The sequence below is a fragment of the Petaurus breviceps genome, unplaced genomic scaffold (assembly GCF_028583685.1).
Source record: "Petaurus breviceps papuanus isolate PSGF00001 unplaced genomic scaffold, PetGlider_PUasm1.0 139, whole genome shotgun sequence".
Classification (NCBI taxonomy): domain Eukaryota; kingdom Metazoa; phylum Chordata; class Mammalia; order Diprotodontia; family Petauridae; genus Petaurus; species Petaurus breviceps.
The window spans coordinates 960,546-978,813 of record NW_027185697.1 but is presented as its reverse complement, the minus strand read 5'-3'; the positions used below and the strand labels follow the sequence as shown (position 1 = coordinate 978,813).

At 39.5% G+C, this 18,268-nt stretch overlaps 1 protein-coding gene across 1 annotated transcript in view; it reads left to right on the top strand.

Annotated features, from left to right (window-relative positions):
* The window catches only part of DNAH6 (dynein axonemal heavy chain 6), a 252,951-nt gene that overhangs the window by 9,787 nt on the left and 224,896 nt on the right, over nt 1–18,268 (top strand). Inside the window, exons 2-8 of the mRNA XM_069067144.1 lie at nt 1,718–1,888; nt 3,248–3,510; nt 8,605–8,872; nt 11,434–11,568; nt 11,659–11,782; nt 14,832–14,961; nt 17,538–17,703. Of these exons, the coding sequence (XP_068923245.1) occupies nt 1,718–1,888; nt 3,248–3,510; nt 8,605–8,872; nt 11,434–11,568; nt 11,659–11,782; nt 14,832–14,961; nt 17,538–17,703 (1,257 nt within the window). The remainder of the gene's footprint in view (nt 1–1,717; nt 1,889–3,247; nt 3,511–8,604; nt 8,873–11,433; nt 11,569–11,658; nt 11,783–14,831; nt 14,962–17,537; nt 17,704–18,268) is intronic.

Sequence of the window (18,268 nt, the reverse complement as noted above, 5' to 3'; positions counted from 1 at the left end):
AAAAAAAACAAATTGTGGTCACTAGTATCAAATATTGTGGAGAGATTTGAAGAAAAAAATGCTTGATAAAAGGGTATTGGATTGGTACTTGTGAAATCATTGGTTGTCTTGCTGTACCTCTCATACCAACACTTCCAGTAAGATAGTCAAGTTAACAAGCATTTATTAATGCCTACTGTGTACCAGGCATTGTGCTAAATTCTGGAAATAAAAAAGCAGAAAGACAATCCCTGCCTTCAGGAAGCTTACATTGTAATGAAGAAAGTCGAGGGGAGAGGGAGTGGAGAGGTGGCAGGGTGTGGAGGGCCCTGTGGAGAGTTACCTGTGCATTCTGGAGAGGAATTAAGACATGGTTGTCCTGGGTCTCCTCCTTAAAAAAAGAGAGGTTCTGGAAGGATCCAGCCAATAAGAAAGTGAGACCTCAGGAATGGAGAGGGCTTCTAAGGTGAGAAGAGTCCAGGGATGGAGGGTGCTTCCAGAATGAAGAGGTTTCTGTGGCCTGGTAGAGAAAATCCTGCTGAGAGAAGTCCCCTGGGCAGCCTGGAGAGGGATGAAGCTGGCATCTGTCGAGTGCTCAGTAAAACCTTCAAGTGCTATAGAAATGCTTTCTGTCATACTGAACCAATGCCTGGAATAAGCAGCTCCTTCATGTTTCCTCCCCAGAAGCCCTTGTTTTCTTCCTCAGCTGAAGCACTGACTTCCCCAGGGAGTGTTCCCAGACTCCATGCTCCTGACTCCTCTCCCAAAGCTGCCTTGTACTTATGTCATATATATTTATGTATCCCACCCCATGTTAAGAACTCTTCCTATAGAAAAAAGTACAAGACTTGGAATTAGACAATTTGGTTTTTAAAATATCAGTATTATTTTTAATATATTTACTGTGTGTCACCCTGGATGAGTCATGTTATCTCTCTGGGACTTCATTTCTTCATCTGTAAAATGAGGTTGGAAAGTCCCTTCCAACTGCAAATCTTGTGCACTTATGGTAGGGCTCTGGAAGAAGTGGAAATGGGAGTAGTTGGTGGGTAAATGAGTGCAAGTTACTTATTCTACTTGGGCATATCTCTTCTTTTAGCAGCTGTTAGTGTTATAGAGGTGGGATGAGACAATGAAAAGACCTTGACTCGGGGTCAGGAGGCTCTAGATTAAAGTCCTGTTTCTGATATTCACGAGCTATGTAACTATGGATAGACTATCACTTAACCCAGGCCTGCAACATGCCAGGCCTGTGAAAAATGTAGAGGAAAACATCCTTTGTACATAGAGGAAATCCTTCTTCGTGCAGCAAGTAGCCCGGCCTGGGCTGTGGGCCGTGGGTTGTGCAGGTCTGATTTAACCTTTCTGAACCTCTGTGTCCTGTAAACACAGAGGATCGCATGGTAATATTTACACAACTTACCTTGGGGTTGTGAGGAAGGCACTTTATAAAAATGCAAAACATTATAGAAATAGGAATTAATGCTGGTTTTCTGCTGGCATAGGTCATTCCAAGCACTAATGAGATCGAGTGTAGGAATAAGAAAATACAAAATAATGAATTCAGGACAGGATGCCTGGAGTACCATGTGGTAGCAGGAAAACAGGCCAGGAGATCTATGGTCTTTCCAAAAGAGCTCAGGACCTTGATCAGATACGGATCTTCAGAAACTGGGGCAAGAAGGGAGAGGTTTATGCAGCAGATGAAAAATGCAAAATTTTTTTTTTCCCTTCAAAGCCTGTGCTGAAAGTCTACCAGGATCACATGCAACCAGAATACATGTATGAACAGAACCGAGCAAAATTATTAAGTTCTGGGTTGCTCCAACCTGCACCAAAGCCTTTGGAGAGAACATCACCCACTGAATCATTTGTCTCGGGAGTTTCATCAGAAGCGAAAAAAAAGGAGGTACTCTAGTAACATTTAATTAATTGTACCCTTATTTTAAGATGTAAGTAGGTTTTTACTCAGAAAAATAGAAATATTTCTATAAAAGGTAATTTGTCTAGAAAAGGAATATTTTCAGTTATAATTGCTTAAAGAAAAATACAGTTGAAAAGAAAAAAAGATATTTGGCCTTCTATGTAATTTATTCAGGTGCTTTTAAAGTATGTATCAATGTGTATGTTTAGACTTTTGAAATATCATTATATTTGGTATTGGCAGTACTTATGTCAAATTAGCATAATCATTACCATCAAAGTAATATGACTTAAGGCACCTTCATGAAGGGGGATGTAAAGTTCAAGAAGGAAAGCTGAAAGGAAGTCTCTAGTAAGTTCAACAGGTCTCTGATAAGAGCTATTATCTGTTCAACATTTCAATACATGACTTGAATGAAGGCACAGATGGTATTGTTTATTGAATATTCAGTTTCTGGATAACAGGAAGCTGGAACAGTGACAACTCTGGGATCTGAAAAGATCCTGCCAAGCTAGGTAGGCAGTAGATCATAGTGTAAAACATGCTGAATCTGGCATCAGAGAACCTGTGTTCAAATTCTGGCTCTCGCTTCTTGGTATTTGCATGACCTTCAGAAAGTCATTTCACTTGTCAGGGCTTCAGGTTCCTCTATCTGTAATTTGAGGGGTACCTTTGACATCATAGGGAATTTTGGAAGATGGTATATTTGGGGGGAGGAGGAGAAGATATTATAATATTTGCCATGCAGATCACAGTCCACTGCACCCTTCTTATTCTGTGTGACTCACTTTACTCCTCCTGAAATGATGAAAGGGGAAGGAGGCAGGGTTCTCACTCATTAATCATCTCTGCTGACTCCTATATCTATGATCCTACCAACCTATGAATGAGGCAAACTGAGAAGAAATTTAACAGAGATCAATGTAAACTTGTACATATGGGTTAAAAAAATCAATCACACGAGTATAATAGTAGAAATACTTGGTTAGCCAACAATCTTAGTCAAAAAGATTTATGGGGTTTGATAGAATAGGAGCTCAATGTGGATCAACAGTGTGACATAGAAACCAAACCAAATAAAAAAGTCAGTGCAGCCTTAGGCTGCTGTATTGTGAGAGAGAGAATGTGTAGATTGGGGTCAGGCAATCGTCCACTGTATTTTATGCTGTACTGAAGTATTAGGTGCATAGTTTCAGGCACCATATTTTAGGAAGGACATTTATTAAAAAAAAAAAGTAAAGAACAAGAGAGGAATACCTATTGTTTCCAGATATTACCGTGATTTTTAAAAATTATGGCCTTGCATTACATAAAAGCTGACATTCTAAATATGCCTTGGCTTAGGTGAGACTTTTGTCCGTCTATGGAATCTCTCCTTCCCCTCCTAAACAACAACGGGTCACCAGTGGGAGAACAATATTCCAAAAACAAATCTCTGCGACTTACCCTTCGTTAATTTTCCAAGACCGAGAAGATGTCATCAGAGCTAACATTAAAGACCCTTTGCAAATTATCAAAATAATATGTGAGAATAAACACCTTGGATTCCTGTATATGATCCCTGCGGTACCAACATCATCCATTGAATATGATCCCTATAATTTGAGGTGAGTAATTAGCCTGGAAAACAAATCTTGTAGATGATGTCCAATTGCCATTTGGCAGTGATTTTTAAGACTTCTCAGAGCTATATTAATTTTTTTGGTGATCACCCAGTAATACATCCAACAATTATTTTTCCTTAAGTTTTTTTGACCGATTGAAAATAGATAAAAGTGATTGCAAACCCCACTTACAAACAGTGAGGAAATTTGGGTAATAACTTCCATGTCTTGAAGTAGTATCATACCTTCCTCCTAAGTAGAACCCCTTACCCAGTACCGTCAAGCCAACCAAGTGCCTAGGTGCTGGGATTTACAAGCTTACCCTGGTGGTCTCCCCATTCCCAGATGGGCAGATATGCTGAGTAAATGCAATCCTCTGTAGGGGTCGTCAAGAGCCCCTCTCTCTCTTGTCTAGCATCAGTTTATAGTCAATGAGTATTTGAGTTTATGGCTATATTTTAAGGAGGAAGTGTGATACAATGGAAAAGACCACTGAACTGGATATTATCCAACATGAGTTCAAATCCCAATTTTGTCACCCACTTCCTGAGTGACTTTGGACAAGTCATCGGCCCTCTCCGAGTCTCAGTTTCCTCCTCTGTAAAGTGAGAGGGTTGGGTTGGTGACGTCCAAGGTTATCTCCATCTCTAGCTCTATGGTTCTATGAAGCAAGCCCTCAGCCCCCACTGTCTAGAAAAGACTGCCTTTTTTGAGCTTGCTGTATTTTAGAGAGTAGAAGTCATGGGACCTTGGCATAATGGCCCTGAATTTCCACAGAAGCACATGTACATGCTTGAATATGACACCCTGCCCTTACTAAGAATAGAGTTAAATGAGCAAATAGTACATAATAATAAAAAGTACATAATAACTAGAGAGCAATAGAAAATAGAATGACAGTCTTCCGAACGTTTGAGAGCCTGCTACTCTTACATGCCCCAGAGGACACAGGATCAATGTAGATCCAGGCTTTAAAGAAAGTGGACGGCTTGTTTAGCTCCCTATTGTAGCCTGCCTTCGAGTGGACAAAAGAGTGCCCATTTGACATTGACTCATAAGGGAAAAGGACAGAAATTCCAGAGGAACTCTGATTCCGAATCTCATGGCAGAGGAGACACACTCAATATCTAGGTGGACTCAGGAGAAAACTGAATCTACTAGGGTGAGAATGTTTCCTCTCCTGGGTGTATTGTCCTGTCAGAGACCCATGACCTCGACTGCTCACAGCTAGCCCATCACAGAACAGGGTCAGAGGGTTCAACCACTAGTCCCAGTCATGCTGCCACTCCAGGACCTGGAATCCCCTTCCCTCTGAACTTGACCTTGTATACAATGTTCTCCTTCAGCAAATGGACCTCTCAGCTCACTTCCTATTGGCATGCCCCAGAATGAATAGATCCTCTTAGCAAGAAACTGTCCCTATTTGTTTACTCAAGTTTCTTCTGCTGCTTCCTCTAATGTACCCCAAAAAGTTTCAAGCTCTGTTTCCCTTTTCTGCTCTTTTAGCTTTCCAGAGACTGTTTTATCAATCAATCAGACAAACAGCTTTGCTTTGTACCAAGTCATGTGCCAGGCTCTAGGGACACAAAGCAAAAAAAAAAAGTCCCTTGTCTCAATAAGCTTACAAATTGCAAATTACCAGTGAGATAATTTATGTTAAGTGCTTTGGAAACCTTATAGCACTATCTAAATGTGAGTTATTATTATTAGATAGCTATTTGACTGTCAGTTGGAGTCAGGAAGAATTCTGCTGATGACACTACCAGTTTGACCTTGGACAACTCATATATCCTTTCTCAGACTCAGTTTCCTCATCCACTCAATGCGGATAATAATAGCACTTACTTGATAAGATTGCTTTGAGGATTGAACAAGATGATATATAAAGCACTTTGCAAACCTTAAAACAGTTCAATAAACATTAGCTATTATAATTATCGATTTACCAGAGATATAATGATAATAGGTTATATATAGTGCTTTAAGGTTTGCAAAGTTTTTTACAAACATATCATTTTATACACATGATAACCCTGTGAGGTAGGTGTTATTATTGTCCCTGTCTTACAGATGAGAAAACTTCTGGAGTCATTGGTCATTATGTCACTTAAGTGACATTAAGTCATTAGTCACTTAAATCTTAAGTCATTCAAAAGTCTTAAGACTTCTCCACCATAAGACTCAGGATCAGAGTTCCTCTGGAATGTCTGTCCTTTTCCCTTATGAGTCACTGGGCTAATTTTTGAAGCTTAATTTGAACTCAAGTCTTCCTGACTTCAGCCCCAGTTCTCTGCTCTCTGTATCATGTAGCTGCCTCAGATAAACAAAACATCAGGAAGTTAAATAGCATATATGGAATGAAGGCACTTGATGGTGGAGGAAGCAGGCAGGGTTCATGGAGAAGATGGAGCTCCAGCTGCATTTTGAAAGAAGAGGGGAATTCTGTGAGATGAGAGTCAGAAAGGAGTTCTTTACTGGCATGGGGGACAGCCACTGCAAAGGAGTGGAGACTGGAGATGGGGTGCTGCCGACTCTCTGGAGAAAGTGGCAGGATGAATAATGGTTAGGGTTATTTAGAAAGGCTTTAAGAGTCAAACTGAAGAATTTATGTTTTATCTCAGAGAAAATGGGGAGCCATCTGAGTTTACTGAGTAGGAGTGTGACATGGTCATATCTGGAATTAGGAAATATCACTTTGGCAGCTGTGTGGAGGATGAAATAGAATTGGGAGAGACATGAGGCAGGAAAAACAATTAGGAGGTCATTGCAAAAGTTGAGGGGAAAGGTGATGAGGCCCTGAAGTAAGTTGGGACCTGAGTGGGTAGAGGGAAGGGGTCCTAGTCCCCTTCCCATGATGTCTTTAAGATCGTGGGACCCTTAACGAGACACAAATGAAACAGCTAAACATGCAACAAGCAGTTGTTCTACTTATTTTAGAAGTTTGAGGGGTGAAAGGGAAGAGATAAAAGTCAGCAGACTGGGAATTGGGGTCATCCTATTAGCCTAGGAAAGAGATATTAAGTATCTGCTGCTTTTGATAGCAAAGATCCTTCTATGCTACCCTATAGCTCCTACCCTGGTACGGGTAGAGTCAAATATCTGAACTTTTGTAGCCCTGGGACTTTGTTGGGGTTTTTTTTTTTTCTATTTTTAGAGTCATTTCCATTGCTTCTTTCTCTTTCTGCTTCATACATTTTATTTCTTTCTCTTTTATTCTTCCTTCCCACTTTCCTTAGTTTACTGATCCAGTATGTTTAATTAAATTTAATGAAAATTAAATTTAATTAAAGTTCTTTAGCTTTATTTGAGACTTGACGCTAGTTTCACCTCAATTTCTTTTTTTTTTTTCCCACATGGATCTAATTTTGTGCTATACGGTGGTGGTGGTGAGAGTAAGTGCTTTAACAAGAAGAGATTACTAGATTACTTGTTAGTATTTATATGGTCTCAGTCTTTGCTGCCTCTGGGCTTGATTCATTTATGCTGTAAATATCTTATATGTACATAGCTATTTGCAGCTTCTCACCCCCATTTGAATGTGATCTCTTTGAGGGCAGGGACTGTTTTAGCTAATTTTTTATGCCTTCCCTGCCACTCTTTTATTTTTTTGCTTTTTGGAGGGCAATTGGGGTTAAGTGACTTGCCCAAGGTCACTCAGCTAGCTTTTGTGTTAAGTGTCTGAGGCTGAATCCGAACCCAGGTCCTCCTGACTCCAGGGCCGGTGTTTTATTCACTGTGCCACCTAGCTGCCCCATTCTCTTCCACTCTTGACACAGTGCCTGGAATATAGTAAACTTAATAAATGCTTCTAATCTGAAAAAAAGTGGTCATCATAAAGTTCTCCTGTTGTTATGACCCATAATTATGAACAAATGAAAATTTGCTTCAGGTACAGAATAGATTTTTATAGATAAAAACTAGAGATTGATCTTATGAATTTTACCTTAGAAGTTGTGGGATTCAAGTAATAAACTATATTCCTAAGGTTGTAGATTCTCGATGTTTTTTAAAAATAAAAATAATAGCAAACATTTATAAGAGCACTTTAAGTTTTAAAAAGAATTTTACAAATATTATCTCATCGGATCCTCACAACCACCCTGGAAGGTGGTTAGTATTATTCCCATTTCACAGATAGGAAAGCTTAAATAGAGAAAAATTGGGATCTCATAGAATCATTGATTTAGACCTGGAAGAAATTTTAGAAACTATAGAATCCAACTCCTGAATTCTACAGATGAGAGCTCTTAGACATCTAAGGCAAGATTTGAACTCAGGTCTTCCTGGCGGCATGCTAGCCACTGTGGAAGCTGCCTCTGCTAAGACAACTTAGGTCTAGATGAATGAAAACCTGAAGGAATTTAAAGGCAGAATAGATCGCAAATCCACTCTTGGTATAATCTTTCAGAAGTCATGGAGACCAAAAGCTGCCAAAAGACTAGAGATGGGCAAGTGTCTGGACTTTCCAAGAGAGGATCAGAGTAGATTTTATCTGTTATGTATCTTCCAGCTTCACTTGGGTTCTTGCATCAGGTAGAGTGTGACTAGGTGACCACTAAGATCCTATCCAACTCTAAGGGTCTATGACCTTTCTGGAATGGTTTAAATGTAGCCCTCCAAAGAATGAATTAAATCCCTTCCTGAGATTCATTTTCATTCTGTTCTTAAATTATTCAAATTGAAGATAGATCCTAGAAAATATTGTCTATTTTGTTTGTGATTATGTTAGTTTTCTAAGAGAACATGGTATTGGCAGATAGAGATAGATAGGGACCTGACCTATGATTTTTTTTTGTCAGTAGAGAGGACTCCCAAGTGAGTTAGTTCCCTCCACCAATGCAGGTAAGTACCTTCTCTGCAACTTATAGTCTAAAAAAATTGCTTGGAGCACTAAGAGGTTAAGTCATTTTCCCAGGGGCACACAGAACCACTGTGACTCAAAGATGAGATTTGAACTCAAGTCCATTTGGTCTCAAGGTCATCCCTCTCTCCAGTTTTCTGCACTGTTCTGTACTACTAAGCGAATATCATAATTGATGAAATGCTGCTTAAATTTGTCTTACTCTGTTCATTCACCACAATTTCATTTCTTCCTAGAGTTGTAAGTTATGAAAATATCAATAAAAACGATTACTACACTATTAGCAAAAGAGCAGTAACTCACACATGTGATGGAGAAGTGGAATTTATTGAGCTTATCCGGTGGGAGCAGGAATATCTGTATCACCGAGAGCTCACGAAAATCCCCATCTTTTCACGTTTCCGCAAATGGAAGGCGTTTACCGTGTGGAGAAAGAACGTGCGCTCCAATAAAATTAACAGCTGTCGGAAAGCTCTGCAAGATAATCTGTTCATTGTTAATAATGTATGTATTTCTTCATCACATTATTTCTCGAGAATTCCCCATCTGCTGAAAATGTAAGGGGAAGCTAATAGTGATTGGTCCCCTGCCTGGGCAATTTCATCCATTATAGATGAACTGTTTAGAATGTAAACACCTGTCACTCCCTTACTCAGTAAACTCCAGTGGATTCTTGTCCTCTTAAGATCACATATCAGATCCTCTGTATACCATTCAAAACCCTTCATAACCTGCCCTTCCCACCTTTTCAGTATTCTTGCACCTTAAACACCTGCCCAGTAGTCCCCACATACTCCCTGATCCGTTGACACTGGCATCCTTGTTGCTAAAGTTATCTCCTGACTCCAGGCATTTTCTCTGGCTTGTCCCATGCCTGGAATGCTCTTTCTTGCCTCATCTCCACCTCCCAGGCTACAGCAGTGGTATCAAACTAAAGGAGAAGTAGAAACATTAAACCACACATAAGGATCCCTGTGGGGGCATGTTGACTTAGAAAACGATTAACATTTTCTGTGTTCTATTGTATTTTTATTTATTTTGTTAAGTATCTCCCAATCACCTTTTAATATGGTGTGGTCCACTCAAGAGTGCTGCTGGCCACAGTGCAACCTACGGGCTATGTGTTTGGTTCCTCTGTTCCACAAGAAGCCTTTTCCAACCTTTCTTAAATCTTAAATCTTCCCTCTGTGGCTTGTTTCCTATTTATTCTTGTTTGCGTGTAGTTATTTGCATTTCATATTCCCCCTTAGACTGTGAGCCCCTCAAGGTAACGGTCTGTTTTTTGCCTTTCTTTTATCGGTATTGGTCCTCTTCGAGAACAAAGGACAAACAGCAATCACTTTTTAATACAGTGCCTGGCATACAGTAGGCACTTAATAAATGTTCTATTGACTGACTTTCATTCACTGTATTTATATGCCCAGCACCTTGGACAGTGTCTGACACATTGTAGAAGCTTAAGATATGTGCACAGATTAATTGATTAACCCATTAAAGAAAGTCACGATTTCTATACTGTGCTATATACAGCTCCTTTAGAAAAAGTGGGACTTACTATAATTTTCACAATTTAACCAGGGCAGCATAGAGTAAAGGGAAAAAAAGCAATTCACTTAACCTCTCTTGTTCTTGGCAAGTCTCTAAGACAAGATACAGGGAAGGAGCCCATTAGGATGGAGAGAGGGGATTCTCTCAACCAGTGAGATTAAAAGTCCAGCCCCTATCCTTTCCCCCAGTAAATATTTAAGAGCATATTATGTGCCAGACCTAGGAAAAGTCAATCCTTTCCTGCAGGGAGATCACAATCTAATGGGGAGACAACAAGCAAATATATTTAAACTTTATGGGATAAATAGAAAAAACAGAATAAAGAGGGGTTCAGAAAGGCTTGCTATAAAAAATGGGATTTTAGTTGATATTTGAAAGGTATCTAGGGAAGGCATGAGTCTGAGATGAGGAGGGAGAACATTCCAGGTGTGGGGGAAAGTCGAAGAAAATTATCTCAGCTGAGAGATGAAGGGTCTTGTTCATGGAGCAGCCAGAAGACCAGGGTCACCAAATCAAAGAATATGTGTGGGGGCATAAGGTGTGAGAAAACTGGAAAGGCAGGATGGGGCAGGTTCTGAAGGGTTTGGGATGCAAAAAAGCAGAATTTCTATTTGATCCTGGTGGTGATGGATCCACTGGAGTTTACTAAGTAGGAGGTGATGTGGTTAGACGTCTGCTTTAGGGAAATCACTTTGGTGACTGAATGGAAAGGTAAGTTAGAATGGGAAAAAGGGCAGTCAGTTCATAAGAAATTTTGTTAGTGTCATGTCCTCTCCCTTGAATTGACTTTTCTTAGGGAATGATGTTGTAGCTATCTAATTTATTCTTCAAGAGTGGCTTGAATTCAATCGAATTGAATTCATTCAATCTTTTTGGGAGCCTAGTGATCCCTTCTGCAAAGTACAGTAGGAAGGTAGTGACCAATAGATAGTCTAATTTTCTAAAATAAAAATCAAGCTGGGCATATTGGTGCATACCCATAATCCCTGTTACCAGGTATGCAGATACGAATGGATTGCTTCATCTTTGGAGTCCTGAGCTATAGTGGGGTGAAAGCCAGCAATGTGTCTACACCAATATAGTGAATCCCCAGGCTTCAGAGGGAAGAGTGAACAGTCCCAGATTAGAAATGGAGCAGGTCAAAGCTTCCATGACAGTCAGCCACAGGGTTGTAACTGCTACACTTCCACTTTGGGTGATATAGACCCAGTTTCCCTCAAGATTAATTTAGTTGGATTTAATTAAAAACATGACGACTCATCATCCTGAAAATGTACTATGAGAAAGAATACAAGTTATCCTGCTTCTTACAATACACGACACTCACCCTCTGTCCTTGGGTGTTTTGTCAATTCCTGCCCCAAACAAAGCCTGATGAATGTATTGGTGTGTACATATATTATTAAGAGTAACAAATTTTATATGAAAGAAATATTGGTTATAATAAAAATTTAGTTTATTATATTTAGGTTATTATAAAAATTTAGTTATAATAAATCAATTTTCTTTTTATTCAGTTCTTGCGACCTGCTGTTCTCAAGATAAAAGATATGTGTTATGACCTAAGCTTTATGGTTCTTTGTTGTATTGAAAAAGGACACACATATACCTTGTTAGAATTTAAGGCTGCTCAGCTCAAACAGTTAGGGGAGGTAAGTTAGTTTTACCCACAGATTCCAATAGTGTTTTTATCCTTATTATTCTTGTCTTGCTGATATCTTTTATTTTCAATCAAATTTTAGGCAACAGAACGCCTTTCGTGCTTCAGAAATGTGGCAAAAGATGTAGTTAGAAATGCTTGCCGAATTGCCTTGCGGGCCTCTGGATTCATTCCCGACGACTGTCTTTTTGACACAACCTTGAGAGGTATGAAGTTGGAGGGAGCTTGTAGATTAAAATATCAGGATATTGGAAGTGTTGGCTCAGCTTTGGTTCCATGCGGTCATTTTGGTTGCTATTTTTCTTAAAATGTAAACAATACTAACATTTTTCATCCTCCCAAGTGTTAGTGTAATGAAGTGTGCATTTTTTTTTTTAGTATATTGGGGCATGGAGAAGAAGATACTCATTTAGCCTTTTTTTCCCCAAGGAATTATGGTAACTAAAATAATCTATGCAAGATCATATTTCTAAGGAATGAGAAGCATTTTTTTCCATGTGTTGGTGAGGGTGGGAAATAATTGCCAACATGAAGAAAATTATCAGCTTACTATTGATTTGATTTGATGTTTTTGCTTTTTGCTTTTTTTTGGAGGGCAATTTGGGTTAAGTGACTTGCCCAAGGTCACATGGCTTGTGTTAAGTGCCTGAGGCCAGATTTGAATCCAGGTACTCCTGACTCCAGGGCCGGTGCTCTGTTCACTGTGCCACCTAGCCTCCCCTTTACTGTTGATTTTAGATAACGCATGTGTCTAATTCAGAGGTGAGGAACCTGTGACTTTGAGGCCACCTCTGGTTTAGTTCCTAGGGTATAATTTTGTAAATGTGTAGTTTTTTTAACTTCTAGAGGTTTCACTTGCATAAAGAGGAAAAAAATTGGGAGTAATCATTCCAGACTTTTTACTATACTATATGATACCATCCTATGAAGGCATGAAGAAAGCACATCTAATTGCTGTATTAATGAAAATAAAGATGTAGTTTCAGCACAAATTAGGTACAAAAAAAGAAAATAGTTATGTGACTGGGATAAAAGCGAAAGAGAATTGATCTGATGCCAGGACACCTGAATTCTGGTCTAGGTTCTACCAATAACTTGGACAAGTCACCTGAACTTTTGACCTTGGACAAGTCACTTCAAATAAAATCAAGTCAGTGAGAGGTACCAAGTACCTCCTACAATGACTTTGAGAGCTAGTGGCCTGGAGACCACTAGGGTTGCAGTGAACATGGAATCAGGGAGAACTGGATTCAGACAGTCTCAGACGCTCCCTAGCTGTTGTTCCTGGGCTGGTCACTTAATCTCTGTTTGCCTCAATTTCCTCAGCTGTAAAATGTGAATAATAAAAAACACCCACCTCACCGAGTTTATTGTGAGAATCATAATTATTTGTATAGTGTTCAATGTAGTGCTTATATGGCACACAGTAGGTACCGTATAAATGCCTCTTCCCTTCTCCTTTCCCATTATGTGCTAAGCATTGTACTAAGTCCTGGGGATACAAAGAAACCTCAAGGAGCTCCCGTTTTCATAGGGGAGACCGTGAATAAGTAGGTAAACACAAGATGATACAGACAGGATCTAAGATAATCTCAGAGGAGACGTGTAGAACTTTTCTTATCCATAAAACGAAAGGGTCAGACTGTTGTTCAGTCTTTTCAGTTGGGGCTGACTCTTCATGACCCAAATAGGGGTTTTCTTGGCAGATACTGTTTACCATTTCCTTCTCCAGCTCATTTTACAGATGAGGAAACTGAGGCAAACAGGGTTAAGTGATTTGCCCCAGATCATATAGCTAGTAAGTGTCTGAAGCCAGATTTGAACTCAGGTCTTCCTGACTCCAGGCCCAGTGCTCTGACCACTGTGCAATTAATGTGGGACCCATGAATTAATGGAAGAATATATAAAATGTTTACTATGTGTACCGGGTACAAATAAAATACAAAAGGGAAGATAGTCCCTAACCCTAAGGAGCTTACATCCTAATGGAAAAAAAGATACATCTTGGGGAATGGTGGCTAGAGAGAAGGGTATTTTGCTTGGAAAGTCACCAGCATGGTGAAGTCAACAGATACACAATGCCTTCAGCAGCAGCCCTATTGATTTGTTCCTGATCCGACCTCACTCAGCCTCTGCTTTTATACTGATTGGATCCAGTCTTGTGGGTGGTACCACATGGTTTCCCTTAAGGTCATTCTGTTACCCACTCAGAGTTGCCTCTAGGAAATGTCAGATAACAATAGACCTCATGTCTAGTTCTCCGCAGATATAGGTAAATGAATCCCTAGCTTCCGTGAAAGAATTCAAAGCATGTAGGATGCAGGACAGCTTTTATTTCACCTCAGTGGTTAGAACAAAAACACATAAGAGGCACTTTATAAATGTTTACTAACTGATCAATCTCACAGAAAATATGGAAGCAGGACACAGTCAAAAAAATTCTTCTGTTTCCCTTAATGGTGCAGTGGATAAAGCTCCAGGCCTGGAGTCAGGAAGACCTGAGTTCAAAGCCAGCTTCAGACACTTACCAGCTGTGTGATCCTGGACAAGTCACTCCACCTTCTTTGCCTCAGTTTCCTTATCTGTAAAAATTAGCTGGAGAAGAAAATATCAAACCATTCCAGTATCTCTGCCAAGAAAATCCCACATGGGGGGCGGCCAGGTAGCACAGCGAGTAAGAGCACCAGCTCCAGTGTCGGGATGACCTGGAGATTGAATCCCGGGCTCAGATACTCAGCACCACACCCAGAAACACCTGGCCGTGTAACCTTGAGCAAATTACTTAGCCCCAATTGTTTAGGGGCGGCCAGGTGGCTCAGCGAGTAAGAGCACCGGCTCCAGTGTCAGGATGACCTGGATCAAATCCCGGGCTCAGATAGCACCACACCCTGAAATAACTGGCTGTGTAACCTTGAGCAAGTTACTTAACCCCGATTGCTTAAAAAAAAAAAAAGAAAATCCCACATGGGATAACAGTCAGACATGAGTGACAAGCAACTAAACAGCAGCTCCTTTGTGTATCTTTCCTTTTCTCCCAGGGCCCTATACAGTTCTCTAAATTAAAAGCATAACCTTGTGGTTTAGACTCATATCAGGAGGGAATGAATTGGTCAATGACAGAGCCCAATGTTTTTATTTTGAGATTTTTTTTCTATCATTATATTTGTTTTGAGTATTTACCTGAGGGGTCTTTTTTCTGCCTCCCCCCCTCCCAATCACTACTTAACCTTAGCAACATGTTGTTCTTTTCTTTAGATGGTTTAGCAAGGACAAGTACTGCAAATGTGGTTGACCTGGATCCTGAACGTGATATTTATAGAGACAATGAGAAAATGACTTACACAGAACAGGCCAGCAAAAGGCACCATTGCATCCGGCTGACGTGGTTGGTAACTCTTTTCACCATATGTGCAAATTGTACTGTTTATTTTCTATGCTTTTCATAAAAAAATAATCATCCTCCTAGTAAAGAAGCAGTGTCTATATAAGAATTTCAATTCAGCCAAAATCCATTACTCTCAAGAATGAGATTGAATGATAGAGAGAAGTAATAAATGATAGGTAGATGTATAGATAGATAGATGATAAATGATGAATGGATGTATAGTCAGATGACAAATGATAGTTAGATGGATAGACAGACAGACAGACAGACAGACAGATAGATAGATAGATAGATAGATAGATAGATAGATAGATAGATAGATAGATAGATAGATAGATAGAATACACTGCCCTCCTCCAATAACCCAGGCAGAGTGGAGGTCAAGACAGAGCCATCAGTTAGTCAGGAGCCCACCAGTGGGGGCTCCTGTTATATCCTTGACAAAATGGAGAGTGTTTGGCAGCTAGATGGTATATAGTTAAGTAGAATACTGATTTGGGGGTCATGAAAAACTGAGTTTGAATTTGAACAGAGACTCTTCCAAGCTGTATGACCCTGAGCAAGTCAATTAATCTTAGTCTCAGTTTCCTTATCTGTAAAATAGGGATAAGAATAGTTCCTATGCCATATTGCAAAATAACAACATATTCTTTCTTCTCTGTGAGCTTAGATATTTATCATAAGGATCAGAAGAGATAGTACATGTAAAGTACTTTGTAAACCTTGAGGTGCTATATAAAATATAGTGAGGATGAGGATGATACTGATGCTTCCTGTTATGAAGCAGCCCAGTTGGATCAGGGCTGAGACAAGCAACTCCCCATTATTGTCTTTCTAAATTCTCAGCTCACATGGGTGAGGGGAATTGCACTCGTACTATCTGATAATTCTATTACACAAATGTACATGGCTACAGTCATAGATCTAACACCTGAATGGACCACAGAGGCCATCCATCTAACTCAACTCCCTTATTTTACAGAAAAGGAAACTGAGTCATAGAGAGGTATGTCCGCCTGAGAAGCCACAGGTAGGAAGTGGCAGAGATGGTCATTAAGTGTTAATTACACACACCAAAGCATTGAATTACATACAAGCCAGTATATTGGGTGGGAAGGGAATATTACAAAAATAACAAAACATAATTTTTCTTTTCAATTTCTTCAACTATGAAATGGGATAATAATATCACCTACCTCCTTGGGTTGTTGTAAAGACCAAATGCAATAATATTTATTGCACAGTTCCTGACATAGAGTAGATGCCATATGAATGCTAGTTAATACATAATGCAATTTAGAGATTGATTACATCTTTCCAGATCTCTTTGAAAGAACAAGAGTTACAGTAGCGAGATGCACTGAATTCCTAGAGCATTCTCATGTCCACTTAAAACCGTTCAAGTCTTAAGGGTCAGTGTAAATTGTCACTGTGATAAGAATAAACTATGCTGGGTGTTTTATTATATTCTTATGCTTAAAGGAGAATGCACAGAATTTATAGCTGGAAGACACTTCAGAGATCATCTGCTCCAATTCCATAATTTTATAGATGGGGAAACAAACCTGGACAATCACAAAGTTACAGAATCAAGACAGACCTGAGAGACCACTAGTCTTACATGAACAAGAATACTTCCTGTATCATAGTAAAGGAATAGACATTCAGTCTTTGGCTGAAAGCCTCTAGGAAGGGAGAATTCACTTCCTTAAGACCACGTAGAGAGTGAATAGCAGAGATGCGACTTGTAACCCAGTGTATTTCCTAACATAACATACATTTGACCAGATGTTTACCAAGATTGTAAGGAAGAACTAAATTCAGATAGGCCAGATTTGTCCACGACAAAAATGCCCCTTTTTAAGAAAAAAACTGTATACAGGCTTTCTTGAATTAGGAATCGGCTGCTGAAAATATAACATCAAATAAAACAATGTTATTGGGCACAGTTAATTTAATGAAACAGATCTGGAGACTGAGAAGGCAAGGCAATGTGTTCATTGATACTCTGGAGTCGGATGTAGATAGCCAGTTGGAGTGCCCAGTAGTCTCAGGTGGCAGATCCTCTGGCTCAAGGGTGGTGAAAGAGAAGTCACCAGATGGGACACTTAAGTGGGACAGGTGGCAGTGAAACAGGAACAATGACTGGACGAGGTTGGTCTCAGGGTATTGACCTAAACAGTGATTTTGGAATTTTATCCCATTATTGGTCTTCTTTTATTTAAAACTTTTTTAAAAAAAACTTTTTTTTAATTAACAAGAATTTTTTCTTCCCTTTCCTCTCCCCTCTCTGCCCTTTCCATTGTAAAAACAAAAACAAAAAGTTTATAGCAAATTATGACAATTATATTATTGCAGAATGATGTTGGTTCAACAATGGTGTGTGTATCTTTTATTACTTCTTTGGGGTCAACACTTTTTTTTCCCGGGAGAATACATGTCTGAAATCACATGATTATAATGGAAGTCAATGAGGAAAGCATGATTTTTATCTTCAAATACTTGCCTTGTGCTCAAATTTTCAGGAACACATGCTGTACACAATGAGGTCAGGTTGTATTCTTTTCTCTTCCAAGCTTTATCCGCCTCACTGACTATCTAATTGTGAATACATTGCATGTGCTGACAGTCAACTCCGTTAACACTCTTTTGAATTATCTCATGGAAAAATTAAAACAGACACCTCCAGTCGAAGTTATCCAAAAGTGGATTGATGAGAAGCTTGAAATAGTTGAAAAAAAGGTAGGATTACAATTGTGTTCATTAACTAATTGAGTGCATGTGATGGGGAGATGAGCATAGGGCTTTATGCAGAAAGGAGATTTAGAAACTACTCTTCCTGGCTTAGAGAAGGGATGGAGTATACATGGGAAATGTCAGGGCAATATAAGGAAGCCATTCTGGACAGGTGAAAAAGAATATATTTTGAAGTCCAAGGACGCTGAGTAGTACCAGTCAAGGTGGGTAAGTGAAGAATTTCTGCTTTTAAAGTGTACTTAATTGTTCCATAAGAAATAATGAGCAGGCAGACTTCAGAAAAACCTGAAAGACTTACATGAGCTGATGCTGAGTGAAGTGAGCAGAACCAGGAGAACATTTTACACAGCAACAGCAACATTGTGCAATGACCAGCTTTGATAAACTTAGCTCTTCTCAGCAATGGAAGGATCTAAGACAATTCCAAAAGACTTATGATGGAAAATGCTGTCCATATCCAGAGAAAGTACTGTGGAGTCTGAATGCAGTTTGAAGCATACTATTTGCTCTCTCTCTCTCTCTCTCTCTCTCTCTCTCTCTCTCTCTCTCT